At 41.0% G+C, this 15,283-nt stretch overlaps 1 protein-coding gene and 1 long non-coding RNA gene across 5 annotated transcripts in view; one reads left to right on the top strand and one right to left on the bottom strand.

Moving 5' to 3' along the window:
- The window catches only part of LOC109315565, a 43,994-nt gene extending 41,438 nt beyond the window's left edge, over nucleotides 1-2,556 (top strand). For both annotated transcript variants that reach the window (XR_002102540.1, XR_002102539.1), the window contains exons 6-7: nucleotides 95-263; nucleotides 2,107-2,556. This is a non-coding gene — a long non-coding RNA (uncharacterized LOC109315565). The remainder of the gene's footprint in view (nucleotides 1-94; nucleotides 264-2,106) is intronic.
- SLC38A4 (solute carrier family 38 member 4) overlaps nucleotides 1-15,283 on the bottom strand; it is a 61,938-nt gene that overhangs the window by 19,838 nt on the left and 26,817 nt on the right. For 2 of the 3 annotated variants that reach the window (XM_019543334.1, XM_019543332.1), the window contains 3 exons: nucleotides 3,921-4,151; nucleotides 2,593-2,671; nucleotides 1,099-1,214 (listed from right to left, as the gene is read on the bottom strand). In XM_019543334.1, coding sequence (XP_019398879.1) covers nucleotides 1,099-1,214; nucleotides 2,593-2,671; nucleotides 3,921-4,039 — 314 coding nt within the window. In that variant the 5' untranslated portion in view covers nucleotides 4,040-4,151. Of the gene's footprint in view, nucleotides 1-1,098; nucleotides 1,215-2,592; nucleotides 2,672-3,920; nucleotides 4,152-5,642; nucleotides 5,722-15,283 lie in introns of those variants that run through there. The other variant, XM_019543333.1, reaches the window with a different exon arrangement.

Here is a 15,283-nt window from a genome sequence, read left to right as displayed (position 1 = left end):
AGTTTTCTGGATTCAAGTTTAGAGTTCTTAAAAGCTTTTTGAAGTTTCTCAGTACTAAAGTATTCATTTTAATAAGCAGTTTTTACTTTTGCAGGTTCATTTGCTATCTCTAAGGTATTTAACCCCATATTTGAAGGTGCTGAACTGGTAGCAGTTGCATCCAAAATTAATTTTGAGGAACGATTCAACAGGCAAAAACAGGAAATGCAATTAACAACTTCAGCCTCACCACAACATTTCAAAGCAAGCTTTCTGAGTTTTTGGTATGTAATTTAAAAAAAATAAGGGAACAGGCACAGAAAAAGCTCTGCAAACTGATTTGAAGGTGTACTTGTCTTTAGTGATGTAAAATAATGGCTTATGCAGCATGCTAAACCTTTTTCTAAACAAAGAGGACTGAAGGCAATAACTGGATTATAAAACTAAAGCCACTTATTGAAGTGAAACAGTTCTTCAGAATGTTCCCTCTCAACCTTGATAGGGTTGAACATAGATTAAAAACTGCATGCAGACATTTGCTGCTGTCTATCAAAACATATCCTGTATAGATACTGTATGTCATCTACATGCCATTGCTGTCATCTGTAGTAGCACATGGCTACAAATAGATTTGAAGGAGTGGTTAACACTGAGTCTCAATAAATCTGTAGCTGCTTTTTTATTCAAAACTGGCTGGAGCTGAAAATGTATTCCAGGTCTATATGACCAGTGGGTTTTCTGCCTCCATTTCTATATAGTGATTATATGGTTATAATTCAGTGCATAATGTATTGCTTTTGTGGAACTGCCTGTACTGAAATAGTGAGACTGCTGCTGCTGTTATTTTAGGGGAAGTTAGCTGTCCTTCCAATCTGGCATTTACTGGACAGTATGAATTCACACAAGACAGTTTAGCTGAAAACATAGCTGAAATTAGAGTTTTATCAGCATTAGACAGATTTTTGCAATGCAATTTAAATGTTTCCAATGGTGGAGACTTCACAGATATCTTTAACCACAGAATGTGTTCTCAAACATTTTTATTCAACCACAGAAGCCTTGGCTTTGACGTTCTAATTATCTTCTGCTCTACCTTTGAACCCCCTTTCATTGACTTACACAAACAGTATAATTCCGGTGTTGGCCATGGCATATGACAGCCCTAAGATGCCACTGCCCATGATGGCATTGCTCAAGTTAAAGGCGGACATGCCAAAAGATGCAGTTCCTGGATGCTGTTGGAAACAACAAAAGAAAATGGCAATTAATTTGTGCTTTAATGATGGCAATGTAAAACTGCTGTTTTCTTAGTTGCTGTTTTTCACCCTCAAGTGCCATTTTGAGTGATGTAGATAGTCTTCCCACGTGTTTGATCCTGAGAATGTTTACTGTCAGATGAATTCCCCTTCACTTCAAGTACTAGTCATAAAAGTAAATAGTTGCAGCAGCAGCACCATTGCTCTTTTTATCTCCAAAGCAAGTGGAAAATGATATCCATAATAATGAATGAGATAAAAACTGCAAGTAATGTTTATAATTACTCAACAAAAATGACATTTTCAATTAACTGGCTTTTTTTGGGCTTATAATAGCCTTAAGTATAAACTTTGAATGAAGATAAGTATCAAGACATAACAGCAGAAAAAAACAGTGCTTCATGCTCTTATACTTGTTAAGGAACTCCATTGATTTCAGTAGAGTCCTGGAATTATTTAATATTTATATTACCCTGAGGCCCAGAGCCCTTTATCAAGATAGCAATATGCTGGGGACTGTAAAAAGTCAGATGCAGAAACAGTCCACCTTAAAAATGTTTTAGTCTAAGACCCTGATCCTGCAAATGCTTAGACATATCCTTAACTCTGCGCATGGGAGAATTTCCTAATAGCTCAAGGGATGGCCCATGGTGCATAAAGTTAAATATGTGCATTTGCATGATGGAAGCCTCTGATTTGTGTAAAGCTGATCACATCTGGCTCCACTGTTTTAAGCAGGATGCATTAAAGTTTGGTTGTACACTGAAATGCGACTCTAAGAAAGGAATGGTCCAGGTTTGTTTGCTCAATTTACAAGATTTTTCTCTAACTATTGACAATCAAGCTGGGTTATTTTCTTCTCTGCCATCAGCAGTAACAGAGTTCCCATGGACCAAACACTATCCTCGGTAACACGTGTGCAAACTCGCTGATGACTGACAGTTACAACTTCTGGGACAATGGGATTGCAAAGATGGAGTTGAGGACAAATATGGAGAATATGGACACAGGAATCTTTAAGGCTGAGAGTTCAAAAACATCTGTGTACTTGTAAATAGAGCAGGTTTCATTAAGAAATCATTTGTGTGTGTTAAACATGGAACCTCATATCTTTTTTATAATCAGAGTAGAGACACACATAGTACTTCTAGTGACACATGATGCCATACTATGCATAAAAACATATATAACCTGCTTTTGAAAACAGAAGTAAACTGAATAGACAGAATATGCTTTAGAATAACACTTTTCAAAATAACTTTCAAAATAACTTTTGCAGAGACTCAGCTAGACTATTTTTATTTCCCAATATTCATGTTTTTATTACTTAAAAAATAACAATAAACAATAAACTTACATATTCTTCTTTATAGTCTTCCAATTTCTTTTTTTCCAGATATCCATTTGTAAGGAACTTCTGACTTTCTGCATATTGACTGAATACAAAGAAATTCCAAAATGAGAAAACAGTGACTAACTTTTTAATGCACTAGATACTAATTTCCACTGAAATTAGTGGAAAGTCTTCTGCTGAATTAAGATTTGAATTAAGAAATCCTTACTCAGTTTTTATTTAGCATTTCTTCAAACAAAACTCCCTTGGAATCTTTGGAAATGTTGCTTAAGGAAGCACATGATTTAAACTGAATATGGTGCTTAGAATTTTGCTTAAGAATGAATGTTATGTTTAGCTTTAGGAATATTTAAGCTACAAGTCAGGCTGTGGTCCTGAATGCATCTCTCACCTTCTCTGTTCTTTGCTGCTTTCCCAGAATCTTACACCTTGGCACTTTTATTTACATTCTTGCATGCCTTGTTCCATTAAATCACATATATCTGGATTGCATTCAGAAACCCCATCCAGCAAGCAATACTCTTTTCATTTCAAATCCATCCTTAAAATGCACTTTTTTCAACTCTCAACCAAACCTTAATTGCTTTTATTTATCCAAAAATGTTTGGATCTAGACCTGAAGTTTGATTTGGGTCACATTCTGGTGTCAATTAGAAACTATGATTTTCTTTTAAGTGTTAAACTGAATTCTGGAGCCAGGCATATCACCTAAAAACAATGGATAACATATTTAACTGTAGTTCCCAAAGTTATACTCCTAACTCCTTATTTAAGCACCTGAAAAATGGGTTGATTTTCACTGCTGTTCAGTACCCACCACTGCCACTAACTTCCATGGGAGTTTTGCTTCAGAAAAACTTTCCAGTATAAAAAACTCGATTCTTAATTGCATGCTTAATGGGGTCATTACTTTGTCTTGAACTTAGTTTTAAACTAGTTGTTTTTAAACTAAAAGACATGTGAACACACAAACCATAAACAAACAATTCCAAGTGAAAAAATTTATATTTAGGTAAAAATATTCCTGCAATTCCCCATTTATAGATGTTCACATTAATAAGGTGAATTGAACTATTATGAAATTGAACAGCATGGGTTCAGAGTCATGAGGTATGGAATCAAAACTGACAAATGTCCCTACAAAACCTGCCAACGCATCTCATCATTGGATTATCCCAGCTATTCTAGCCAGACTGTTCTATTCCAGTCATGCCAAAGAATACAGTGATGGGGCAATATTCACAAAACCATTTTACTGATTTAAATATGTCACCTAATAAGTCTCTGATTACTTCATTTTAGCTTTCCTATAAAAACATTTAAATGCATACCTGCTAATAGTAGCCTTTTCTGAATCTCCTGTTTCAGTGTAGCTGTCTTCAATGCTTTCTCCACTATTGCTTTCATCATCAAGTTCGATGTTGACTTTCTGCAGTTCCATGCGATCCATTTGAGCTGTCAGCACTTTCCAGCACACACTCGAGCTTCTTCAGGGTAAACAGTACTGCACCTTCTGCTTAAAGGTTCCCTCCAGAATGTGTTGACTTTCAGAACACTCTGTTCTGCAAACAAAATACAAAAGAACTCATTAGTGTTTTCCTCAAATTAGACAAATGAGTGTGAATGACTAGTTTGTGTTTGTTCTTTGTAATAACATTAAGAGAGGAAACTGCTGCAGACTGAGAAAATTCTGGATAAATACAAGCACAATGCTCCTTTATATTGCTACTTTCCTCTCTGCTTGTCTCAAAATGGTAGGAAATCAGAAACCAATGATATATAAAAAGCTCCCAGCTTCCTTTAGGTTAATAAAATAGGGATGTGTGTATGTGGAATATGGGCAAATAATTAGCATAGAAGGATATTCTGCATAATTATTAAAAGGCCCCCCTTTATCTGAGATTAAATACAACAGTATTTTCATTTTTCTAAGCATCATAGTGGATGTTGCAATGAAGTGGCTTCTCTGAATAATAATTCTTGAAACATTTATTGCTAGTTAATTATTGCTACACATTGAGAAAGTAACAGAAAATGTATTTTACCCCCGCCCATCTGACTTTAAAATGCATTTATCAAAACTTTTAGAAAGGTATATATTTTTTTACATATCTACACAGTTTAGCATCAAACTATTGATATAGTGGACTCTCATCATAGGGGGTCTTTAACTTTTTAAGCCATCTAAATACTCATCTAAAAATGGACCAACATACAGCATAGAATTAAGAGAGATCTTACTTATTTTTATGAGGATTTGTCCTTACTGATTTATTTGCATCTACATTTTCTTAGATAATCCTAAATTACAAAGTAACTTTTATAGCTGTTCCTTATTCCCATGTTTAATAATAAAACACCAGTACTATGCATTCATAGGGCACTTTTTAATTGCTCAGAGAGATTTCCCAGGGTATTCCCATTTCACAGATAAGGAAACAAAATGAAGAAATTACTGGGCCAGGTATCCAGGTTGACTGGGCCAGAGTCATAAAGCTTGCTACCAACAACTGAGTATAGAGCTGCATACTTTAGACTTCTTACATTTTACCTCCCAGTACAGCACAGTAATTGGGTCTAGTACATAGGTCCTGAGTTGAACTATTTACTAGAAAAGTAAATATTGTATTCTTAAAGCTCCAGTTAAATGCACATAAATGCTGCATAATAAAAAATAGTATTTAAAAACACAGTGCAACAAATATTTTCTATTTTTTCTTCATTCGAGCTCCAACACTGCAATTACTCATTACAAACTTTCCAGGTTTTGCATTCCAGAATGTTTAGCTGATTACTGAAACTTTATTACTCTATGTTGCCATAAACATGCCATGCCCAAACTAATGTAGAGTCTCCAGTTTATTTATAGCAGCACAACATAACAGTTCACGTACAGAACATGCAAATGTAAACTTTAAACACCAGTATGGGAAGCTAGGACTCACCTTCTGTCAAAAACTACAGTAAATTACTCAATTTTTTCCTGGAAATAATAGTCTTGATATAACAACTGAAAGCTAAGGAATATCACACTGTTTTATGCAATTTCCTACCTGAGTTAGCTGCTGTTTATTCCTTTCTGCCACTTCTCCAGCACTGAAACTGAGACTGATTAATGAATCTGGCATTGGGTCAGAGAGAGCCAGGCAGGCTTGAATTCCAAGGGCCAGATTCTGTCCTCTCATTGAAGAAATTAAAGAACTGGGTCCTTTCTGACACAAGGGCATATTCATTCATAGCAGTATCTCTAAAACCAGATATCTTCCCCTATGGGAACCAGATTGACACAGGTTCCAAATGTTTATTTTTAATCTGTAGCTAAAAATTAGACAAATCAGACTAAGTGATCCAAAACTTCCCACCAAAACCTCTATGATAAGGAATCATAGAATCATAGAAAATTAGCGTTGGAAGGGACCTCAGGAGGTCTAGTCCAACCCCCTGCTCAGATCAAGATCATCCCTAAGAAAATCCCCATTGTGCACAATAAAAATGCTTGTTACAAAAATCTTCTTCCAACAAGTATCATTTCAATACATGCATTTTCTTAGTTGAAGGGTGAGGAAACGATGTAGCAAACATGTTGCCATGAATTAATTTACTGATGGATTAACCTGAGAGAAATTCTGTGTGATATTGGACAGCCTGTACTATATATGGAAAAGAAGGAAGAAAGTGACAGAAATATGTCTTAGGACATAAGTACCAACACAAAATTGGAGCCAGCCTGTGTGCATGTAGTCTGAATGGATTATAATTGTGTCCATGCATGTTTGCAGGATCAGGCCTTTGGTGTAAAACAGTGATTCTCAACCGAGGTACCATGGCATGCTGGGCTACCTGAAGATCCTTCCAAGGGTGCTACAGGGTGCCATGCAATGTTAGCACTGTTAAGTGTGCAAACATGATTCAGAAGATAAACCCTGAGATTTCAAAATGCAACTAAAATGCACAACTTACTTTCACAAATTTATTTACTTTCTTGAATGTTAGGCAAATAAATCAAGGGTTTTGATAAAAATTCTCAACAGTTAGCCAAAGGCTCCAAAAGAACACAAGCATATCATTCCTAATTATCTGGTCAATTTTAGAAACTTCCTGCTACTTTCCTACTTGCTTAGATTTTGATTTTCTGCCCAGAATGCAGACAGAATTTCTGCCTGATATAAAAACAAACATACCTATGAATGCAAATCCGTAGTATTAGAAGCCATTCTGAGCTGTTGTGGTCTTCCTGAGTTCTTTGCAACAGAAGAATTGCTCTATTATTCTTCCATAGTCAAAAAACAAGTGAAAAACTAAGAGCTGGCATTTTCTAAGGAGTCCATTGAGGGGTGCCTAGAGTCTAAATAGGTTGAGAACTACTGGTGTAGAACCACAATTGGTTTTATGTTCAAGTCCTTCAAGCACTTGCTAATGAGTACAGTGTTTGACCAGGCAGCTCCATTGACCTTCATCAGCATCTAGAGCAGAAGTGGGCAATTACTTAGACCTACAGGCCAGAAAGAGAGTTTTGATGAGCTGCTGTGGACTGGGTCAGCAATTCCATTCCCAACAACTCACCAAAACTCCCTCTGGGGCTTGGTGGGTGGGGAACAGTGTTCAGGAGCAGGACAGGTATTATCTGCTCCCTGCATGTCCTGCCCTGTGCAGGGGAAGAAGGGTTGTATGGGGTGTGTGGAAGGGGCATGTGTGTGGGGAGGGGGGGACTGTCTGTAGCCTTCTGGGGGTGAGGAGAGAGGGGGAGTGCTGGGGGTGTGTGGAGGAAGCATGCGCATGTGCGGGAGGGGGCTTCCTGGGAGCCAGCCAGGGGTGAGGGGAGGCAGGGGGTGCATGCAGCAGAGCTCTCCTGGTTGGTGGCTGCCCCCACAGTGCTCTGCATGGCCATATCGTGCTCGCATCCACACCCGCTGGCCCCGGCTCCCACAGCCCCAGCCCTGATTTTGGCCCCAGCCTGGGACTCAGCCAGCATGCAGCTTCTGGTGTGGCTGTTGCCAGCATGGCTGCAGCCAGCTGCCGGGAGGTGCAGGGTGCACAGCAGCACCCGGCCGACTGCAGCCACACCAGGAACAGCTCCACTGGAAGCTGTGCATGCTGGCTGTGGATCAGACAGGTGGGAAGCCTCAGCTGGGTGGTTCCTGCCCAGCTCATGGAGCTCTGGCTTCAGGCCACCTTCCACCCACTCTGCCCACCTGCAGATGGCTGCTAATCACACCAGGTGGGTGGAGCAGGTAGAAGGCGGCTGGGAGCTAGAGCTGAGCTTCATGCACTGAGCAGGAGCTGCCCAGCTAAAGCTTCTACCCCACCTGCCTGCCCGGTGTGGTGTGGCAGGAGCAGGAGCTGCAGCTGGAGGCAAGGGGAGCAGAATAGCTGTTGAGCTGGGCCCCAGCCAATATGCAGGTTCTAGCGGGGCTGTTTGCAGTGTGGCTGCAGCCAGTCTGGTGCAGCTGTGCTCCCCTCATCTTCAGTGGGCACTCCTCTTCCTTCTCTTGCCCCTGTTGCACTGCCCTGGGCAGGCAGGCGGAGAGAAAGCTTCAGCTTGGCAGCTCCCACTGGAGGTGAGGGGAGTAGAGGAACATCTGGCCAGCTCCAGCAGCACTGGGAACAGCTCCGCCAGAAGCTGCATGCTGGCTAGGGCCAGGACCAGCAGGAGCACAGCGTGGGCTGCCCTGCAGGAGTGGGTGGGGCTTGGCTTCATGTGGAGCACCACGGGGGCAGCTGCAGGCCAGATCCAGTCAGTTGGCGGGCACGCTATATTATGCCCACCCCTGATCTAGAGAACAAAGCCCTTAACTTTTTGAAATCCATTTCTCCTTGGCCCATCTTGCAAACTCAAATATGAGACACTCCGGGCTTGTGAGAAGTCTTAGGTTTGGGGAAAACACTTACTAACCCCAAGTTACTGAGGACATAGAATCATACAGAAGTAGGGTTAAAAGGGACCTCCACTGGTCGTCTAGTCCAAACCCCTGCCTGATAATCACTATCCAAACTATCTTATACAAATCCATTGTGTAATATGCATAAGTACTCACAGGAGCAGGCTTCAGTGAGAAGGACTTCCTGCACAGTTATGTGAGTGCTTAGTTGAAAATTGTAAAGAGGAAAATATTGGAAATGACATTATTCTGAGTTCTCCTTACTCTGGGCTTTTGTCATACTTACTGAAATCTTGCACTTTATTTTACATTATACAATCTATTTTACAGACACCATCCCAGAAGGAGATATTGGAAGTCAGTATTCCCCCATCCCAGGTGAGTGCAAGGCTATAGTCACGCTTCCTTTTGCACTTTCTCTAGCTCAGGGGTTGGCAACTTATAACCACAACACCCTACAGCTTGAGACACAACAGTGCCATGGACCACCATTCTCCTCTGGCCCATCTCTGTACTCTCATCCCCATAATACAGCCTCAGCCAAAACGTATGCTGCTGATAGGCATGGTGAGTGAACATATTGAGCAGCTGATTTAGCAGCAACAGTGACCAGAGGCTGCAGTGTGGAGGAGAGCAGCCTTTCAGCCAGAACAGGAATGCTGGAACAGCTGGAAAGGATCAGTGCAACCACAGTAAAAAGCAGAACAGGGAACATGGGCCAAATCAGGAAGCTGATGGTTGTTGATTGGCCCTGTTCTAGCGTAATACATCTTTAGTTCTTCGCTGCCCAATCACGGTTTCAGCTGTGCAACGGAGTGTTCCCCTCCATCTACCTCTAGACCAGTCTTTTGGAAAATTTAGGTTTGAATCCTCTCTGGTTCATTATGGAATTGATCCTGGGATTTCTACTTCCTGGGTTAACCCTAGATTTTTGTTAATCAAAGAAAAGATCTCAGTTTGCATCTCCCCTTTTAGACCTGCTTTAAAAGAAAACGGTGGCTGCAGCTGCATTTTATGTGAAGCCCAATGCTGTTGGTTGCATATTAGATGCATTTGACAATCCCTGCTAGATTAAGCCCTTCAAGCAATTTAGGGAATACTTAGTTCCTGCATGTGAGGCAGGCTTAGGCATGGGCTAGCTGCTGAGCAGCTCAGTCCTGTCAAGATCGGGGCAGTTCTAGTCAGGTGCAGAGGAACAACTCAAGATGCCTGAGAAACTTCACCAAAATGAAGAGTGAAAGCATCTTTGGAGCTTAGGTACTTCTGTTATTAGGTAGCAGGTGAGTGAGGATTTTGGGGATCAGAATTTTGGATTAGGCAGGCTAAGACTTTCAAAGCTTCAAGGCTAATGCATTCAAGACACGCAAATGCTTTCAAGGCTCCGTTTTCAGAACTTCCATCTTTCTTTTTGCCCCTTCAGGATTTTGCTAATCTCTTTTCTTTTACAAAGTCACACTGAAAGTACAGACACAAATAGGGAAGAAGTCTGAATTCTGTATACACCTCCTTTCTCTTAATTATGATTGCTGCCATTTTATTCTTATGCTTACATGTAAGATAAAGCCCATTAGATCATGAGTGACTGGTGCCTCCTGAATCTGGTGGGGCACCTGCAGAAGCTGCTGACAGTCATGGCCCTACCAGGGTGGCACCAGCCCTGCCGACAGCATCAGTGTTGGCTGTCGGGGAGGGACACCAGCCCCATCAGGGGAACCCCTGTGCATCCCCTACCAGTTGTCTATGCATTAGATTAATTATTTCCTTTAAATTCAGCTATACCATGCCTTCCTTTATGCTTCCTCCAGTTTCATTTAATTGTAAAGAAAGGATTTTTTTTCTTTTTGTATGCCAGCATTAACGTGGAAACACTGGATGTAAAAAAATACTTCTTTCTCCTTCTGGAGAAATTATGCATCCTAGTGAAGTACCATTTTTCTCAAATTGTCTTGTTAATCTACTCTGCCTTAGAGCAGGATATACTTTTCTAAAATGCTTTCAGAAAATGTATTTAGTTAAATTCAGTATGAGTTTTGGTTTATCAGACAAGCAAATAAAACAAGATAAAACTAACGTACATTTTATGCATTTTACAATGTTCAAGGTGACTTGCCCCATCACTATATCTGCTTTAGCAGATTTTCTTATTTCTAAGTCTCCAGGGCAGTCAATTTAAAGAACTAATGTTTCTACAGCAGTTTGAAAGAAAAAGCCCTAATTGTGATATTTAGGGAAATCAACAACTAAAATGCACAACTTGCTTTCACAAATTCATTTACTTTCTTGAATGTTAGCTAAATAAATCAAGAGTTTTGATAAAAATTCTCAACAGTTAGCCAAAAGCTCCAAATGAACACAAGCATATCATTCCTAATTATCTGGTCAATTTTAGAAACTTCCTGCTACTTTTCTACTTGCTTAGATTTTGATATTCTGCCCAGAACACAGACTGAATTTCTGCCCGATATAAAAACAAACATACCTATAATGCAAATTACAACTATAGCCAATCTTAACTGCCAGTCTTTCACATTTTGTTTACATGTACTAATGAATGAAGAACACCTTTCTAGGGTTATTTTTTCTAATTCTTCAGCTTAAACAGATATAGAAGTAGTATAAGATAAAACTAGTAAGTTTTGCAAAGATACATTTTTAGGTTTACCTCTAGGTGAAACAGGTAATCTTGCTTTCTAAGCAGAAAGTATCTTTTAGGAATTGCACCTGTAACAGAAAATGTGCTCATATGAGACTTTCTGGAGCTGGAGAATGATTTAAAGACAAATGGGAGTGTATCAGATGAACCAATCAACAGCAACTACACCCCAACACCTCCCTTTGACAAACTTGCGTCAGATCTTAAAAAAAAAAAAAAGAAAAAAGAAGAAAACAGGTAAATCAGTTTACTGGTGAAAAGTGAGGGCAAACTTCACAGTCATCGGAGCTATTTTTTTCTAAGCTTAGCACTATTACAAGACACACAAGTGCAGACAGTTTTGCCTGGACCTGTGTCATTCATTCAGGATGATTTTTGCTAATTTTGATTTTCAAGAGATAAAAGAATTTGAAAACTCTGTTTATTATCATCCTCAAACTTATGGTAACACAAAAGCACTAATCATGAACTTACAGCCTGAAGGTCTTATTTCTGCCATTGACTTTAGCTCTAGCAATCTCTACCCAGACAGGATGGTGACATTGGCGTGTGCAATTAGACATACTGGATAGCCTGTCTGTGACTTAAATTTCCCTGTCTAAAAAAATATGATGGCAAATACTGTAATTACTTACCGCAAGGGGCTGTTGAAAAGATTTAGTCTACTATTTCTAATGAACTATATACGGCATGTGGTAAATATTACTTAATTGAAATGTATCCTTATGAAGAAGTTTATACTTTTGATACTGCAGTTATGCACCTTGGCTAAGTACAGACAGTCAAAAAGCCCAAGGCTGAATTGATTCAGTGTGTAAATTGAACCAATAAGCAAGTGAACAGAAATTCACTTTTAAAACAGGAAAGGCAGCCAGACCCCTGCAGTGGCCCGTACCAGCAGCTGGGTGGCGAAAGAGCATGTCTCCCAGTCCACCAGCCACTGATAAGAGAAGGGAGGGAAACTGCAAGGGCCCTTGGAGGTTTTTTCTCCCTCTCTGCTTGAGGGGAGAGGGGAGGTGTGGCAAGCACTTGGCCCAGCCCAGCTGGCTGCGTATGTGAAGGGGGTGTTTAAATTTCCACCCTGGCCTGCACAGACCCCAGCTGGGATCTGCCTGGCAGGGGGTGGGAGGTTGGCACAGGCAACTGGTAAGGGGAGTATGGGGGAGGGAGCTGGCACGCTCTCTCTGAGATTGGTCCCTGACTCAGCACCGCTAAGGACAGGGCAGTTTTTTTGCCATGAATGCCAGTGGCATGTTGGGGGGTGGCACTAAGCTGTGGCACAGAAATATAGAAGTGGATATGGGCCTTTTGGCCTGTCCCTGGGACCACCCACAAATTGTGCACTCCATGAGATTCAGGAGGCACCAGCCACACCTGAAGGTTGTGGGGAAGGGGGATTAAGCCCTCAGAGGCTCGGGCAGGGAGGGGGACAAAAGGCTCTGAGGGCTTCCTTCCTCCCTTTCTCCCCACCAGGCAGACCCCAGCTGGGGTCTGGTGCTAGGGTTCCCCCCTACCCTTCTCTGCCAGCCGGAGCAGTGATAGTGCTCTGGCCAGGGAGCAGAAGGGTGGGGCAGACACTACTCTGCCGGAGCAGATGGCACAGCATAGCCAGGGCTGCAAAGCACCCTGGGATGCTGGGGGGCTGAGTTAACTTGAATTGGGAGGAGATCTAGGACAGAAGTTCCATCAACCAGCTTGATCTAAATCAGTTAAGTTTGATACTACATCCAACAAGGTTTATCTTAAACTAGTTTTGGCCATTTTGAAAGTAATTTATGTGCACTGAACTTCTGTTTTGTTACAGGTTTCAACTGGTTTCTGATCACTTAATCCAGTTTATCTGTAACTTCTGTCCCTAGCCCTTCAGAGTTGAGGCCCTTTTTGTCAATTTAATACTTCTTTAAAAAACTTGGGGATGTAGTGATCAACACTCGGACTGCATGATTGAGATGAGTGCAAGCAAAGTAATTAAAATATTATATTAACATTTTATGTATTATTTCAATATTATTTCACTTTACCATGAATAAAGTTGTCTGGCAATGGATGTAAATCCACTCACTCATATTTAGAGTTGGGTAGGAATTTTTTTCAGCAAAATACTTTTTTTGCCAAAAGGTAATGATTCATCAAAGCTAAACCACAGTTGGAACCATTACTAGTTCCAGTGTAAATTTCATCAGGTGTCTCAGGCACAGGATGGCACTTCCAGTCACAATCTACCCAACCCAGAATAACCTAGTGGTTGAGGCACTGCACCAAAACAGGCAGTGCATGGACTTGAGCTGGGTCTCTAATAGCCTGTGTTGGCTTTGCCACTTAACTACTGTACTCTGAAAGGGTGCGTGTGTGTGGGTTGTGGGCCTTTTTGTGGCACTTTATGAAAAAATTCAAAATACCTGAACCTGAGTCTTGTCATAGTGTTGAATTAAATATTTTACAAAATTCTTATTTTCTTTTTCAGTCCCATTTATGATTGATCACATTTTCAGGGGCGAGATCTGAGTCATACAAATAAAAAACACATTGAACAGCTGTCTGAAACAGGTGGGTGTTTTTAAATTTAAATAGGCCCCAATCACTGATTTGCTGCAAAATATTATACCTACTATTGCTAGAAGTAAGGCCAAAGGTTACGGTAACTGAAAGGAAAAAAAGGAACCCCTATTTTTCAGTTTGCTTGCTTAGTACGCTCGGCAGAACTCCGGGCACAGTCAGTTTCATCATTTGCCCTCGTGTTTGTGTGGCTGTCTCAGTGAGCAACAGGGGAGAGAAAAACATTTTTTAAACAAATGGAAATGTGATTGAAAACCATAAAAAAAATGGCAGGGGGATTAAGGCAGAGATGTAGTAACAAATTAGCAGCAGCTGTAAAAATTTTTCATTCATATTTGGAACCTGATTTGAACAACAGAAAAGAACAAAAATATGAAGATTAGCTTTCATTTACCTTTCAAATACCAAGAATGTGAGTTTACCATTTAGCAATGTGCTGCAATCTCCTATTTGTAGCCAAATTAGAAGGACTTAGAAGAATGACTCTTGGCCATAGTAGGGCTGGCCTGCCTGATTAAAAAGCCTATTTCCATTTCATAGAGCTACTGAAACAAACAAAGTAAACACCAAACAGCAAAGCGCCTCAGGGGAAAACCAGGAGCAACGGTCATAAACTTCTAGAAGAAGGTTTCAGACTGGATATAAGGAAAAACTTCTTCATGGTTCACATGTCCAGACTCTGGAATAGACTGCCAGCGGGGGTGGTGTAGGCGCCTACCCTGGAGATCTTCAGAAGTAGACTGGACACACACCTTGCTGCGGTTATTTGACCCGAGCGGTCTTTCCTGCCCAGAGCAGGGGAGCTGGACACAATGATCTCATGAGGTCCCTTCTAGCCCTAAACTTCTGTGAATCTTTAACAGCTTCTTGGTACTTAAGTAACACTCCAAATCCAGGAGCTAACATGCTAATTCAGGAAAAACCAGTCTGCCAGATAGTCCTAATACTTACATTCCAAATGACTTTAACAGGTCTTATCTGTTGGGAGGGACAGGAGTAGATCCACAAACAAGGGAAGGGTGGGACTGGGAATCCCAACCTTTTTGGCAGGCATGTCACAAATTAGCCCATTACCCTCTCCAAGTGTCACTCTGATCCCCTACCCCTGCTTGAAAAGCTGCTTTGGATTTTGTGCCCCTGCCCAGTTTCCTGCTTTTTCTTCTGCCTTCTCTTATCTGCTGCTGTGCTACCCTGATCTGACACACAGAGAGACTGCCTGTGCCAGTTTGGCCACCCCTTGGCTGACAGATGGCTGTGGGAGACCTATTCATGCTTATCCAGGGTAAGCATAAGAACAACAGTCTTCCACAGTTCCAGGTATTTGTTTAAATAAGGTCTGTTTTACCTAAGAATTAGGTTAACATAAATTATATTAACCAGTGTCAGTTGCTAGGTAGAATTTGACACTGCCTTGGAAGCATGTGTAACTTATGAGGAGAGGCTGCGGGACCTGAACCTGTTCAGCCTCCAGAAGAGAAGGCTGAGGGGGGATCTTGTGGCCTGTTACAAACTAGTCAGAGGGGATCAGCAGGCACTGGTGTTTACCACAGCACTACCAGGAGTGACCAGGAATAACGGTCACAAGCTGGCAGAGGGTAGGTTTAGG

The sequence above is a fragment of the Crocodylus porosus genome, unplaced genomic scaffold (assembly GCF_001723895.1).
Source record: "Crocodylus porosus isolate Cpor-Errol unplaced genomic scaffold, CroPor_comp1, whole genome shotgun sequence".
NCBI classification, from domain to species: Eukaryota; Metazoa; Chordata; order Crocodylia; family Crocodylidae; genus Crocodylus; species Crocodylus porosus.
Note: the sequence above shows the minus strand (reverse complement) of the source record. Positions and strands in the feature narration are given on the sequence as shown.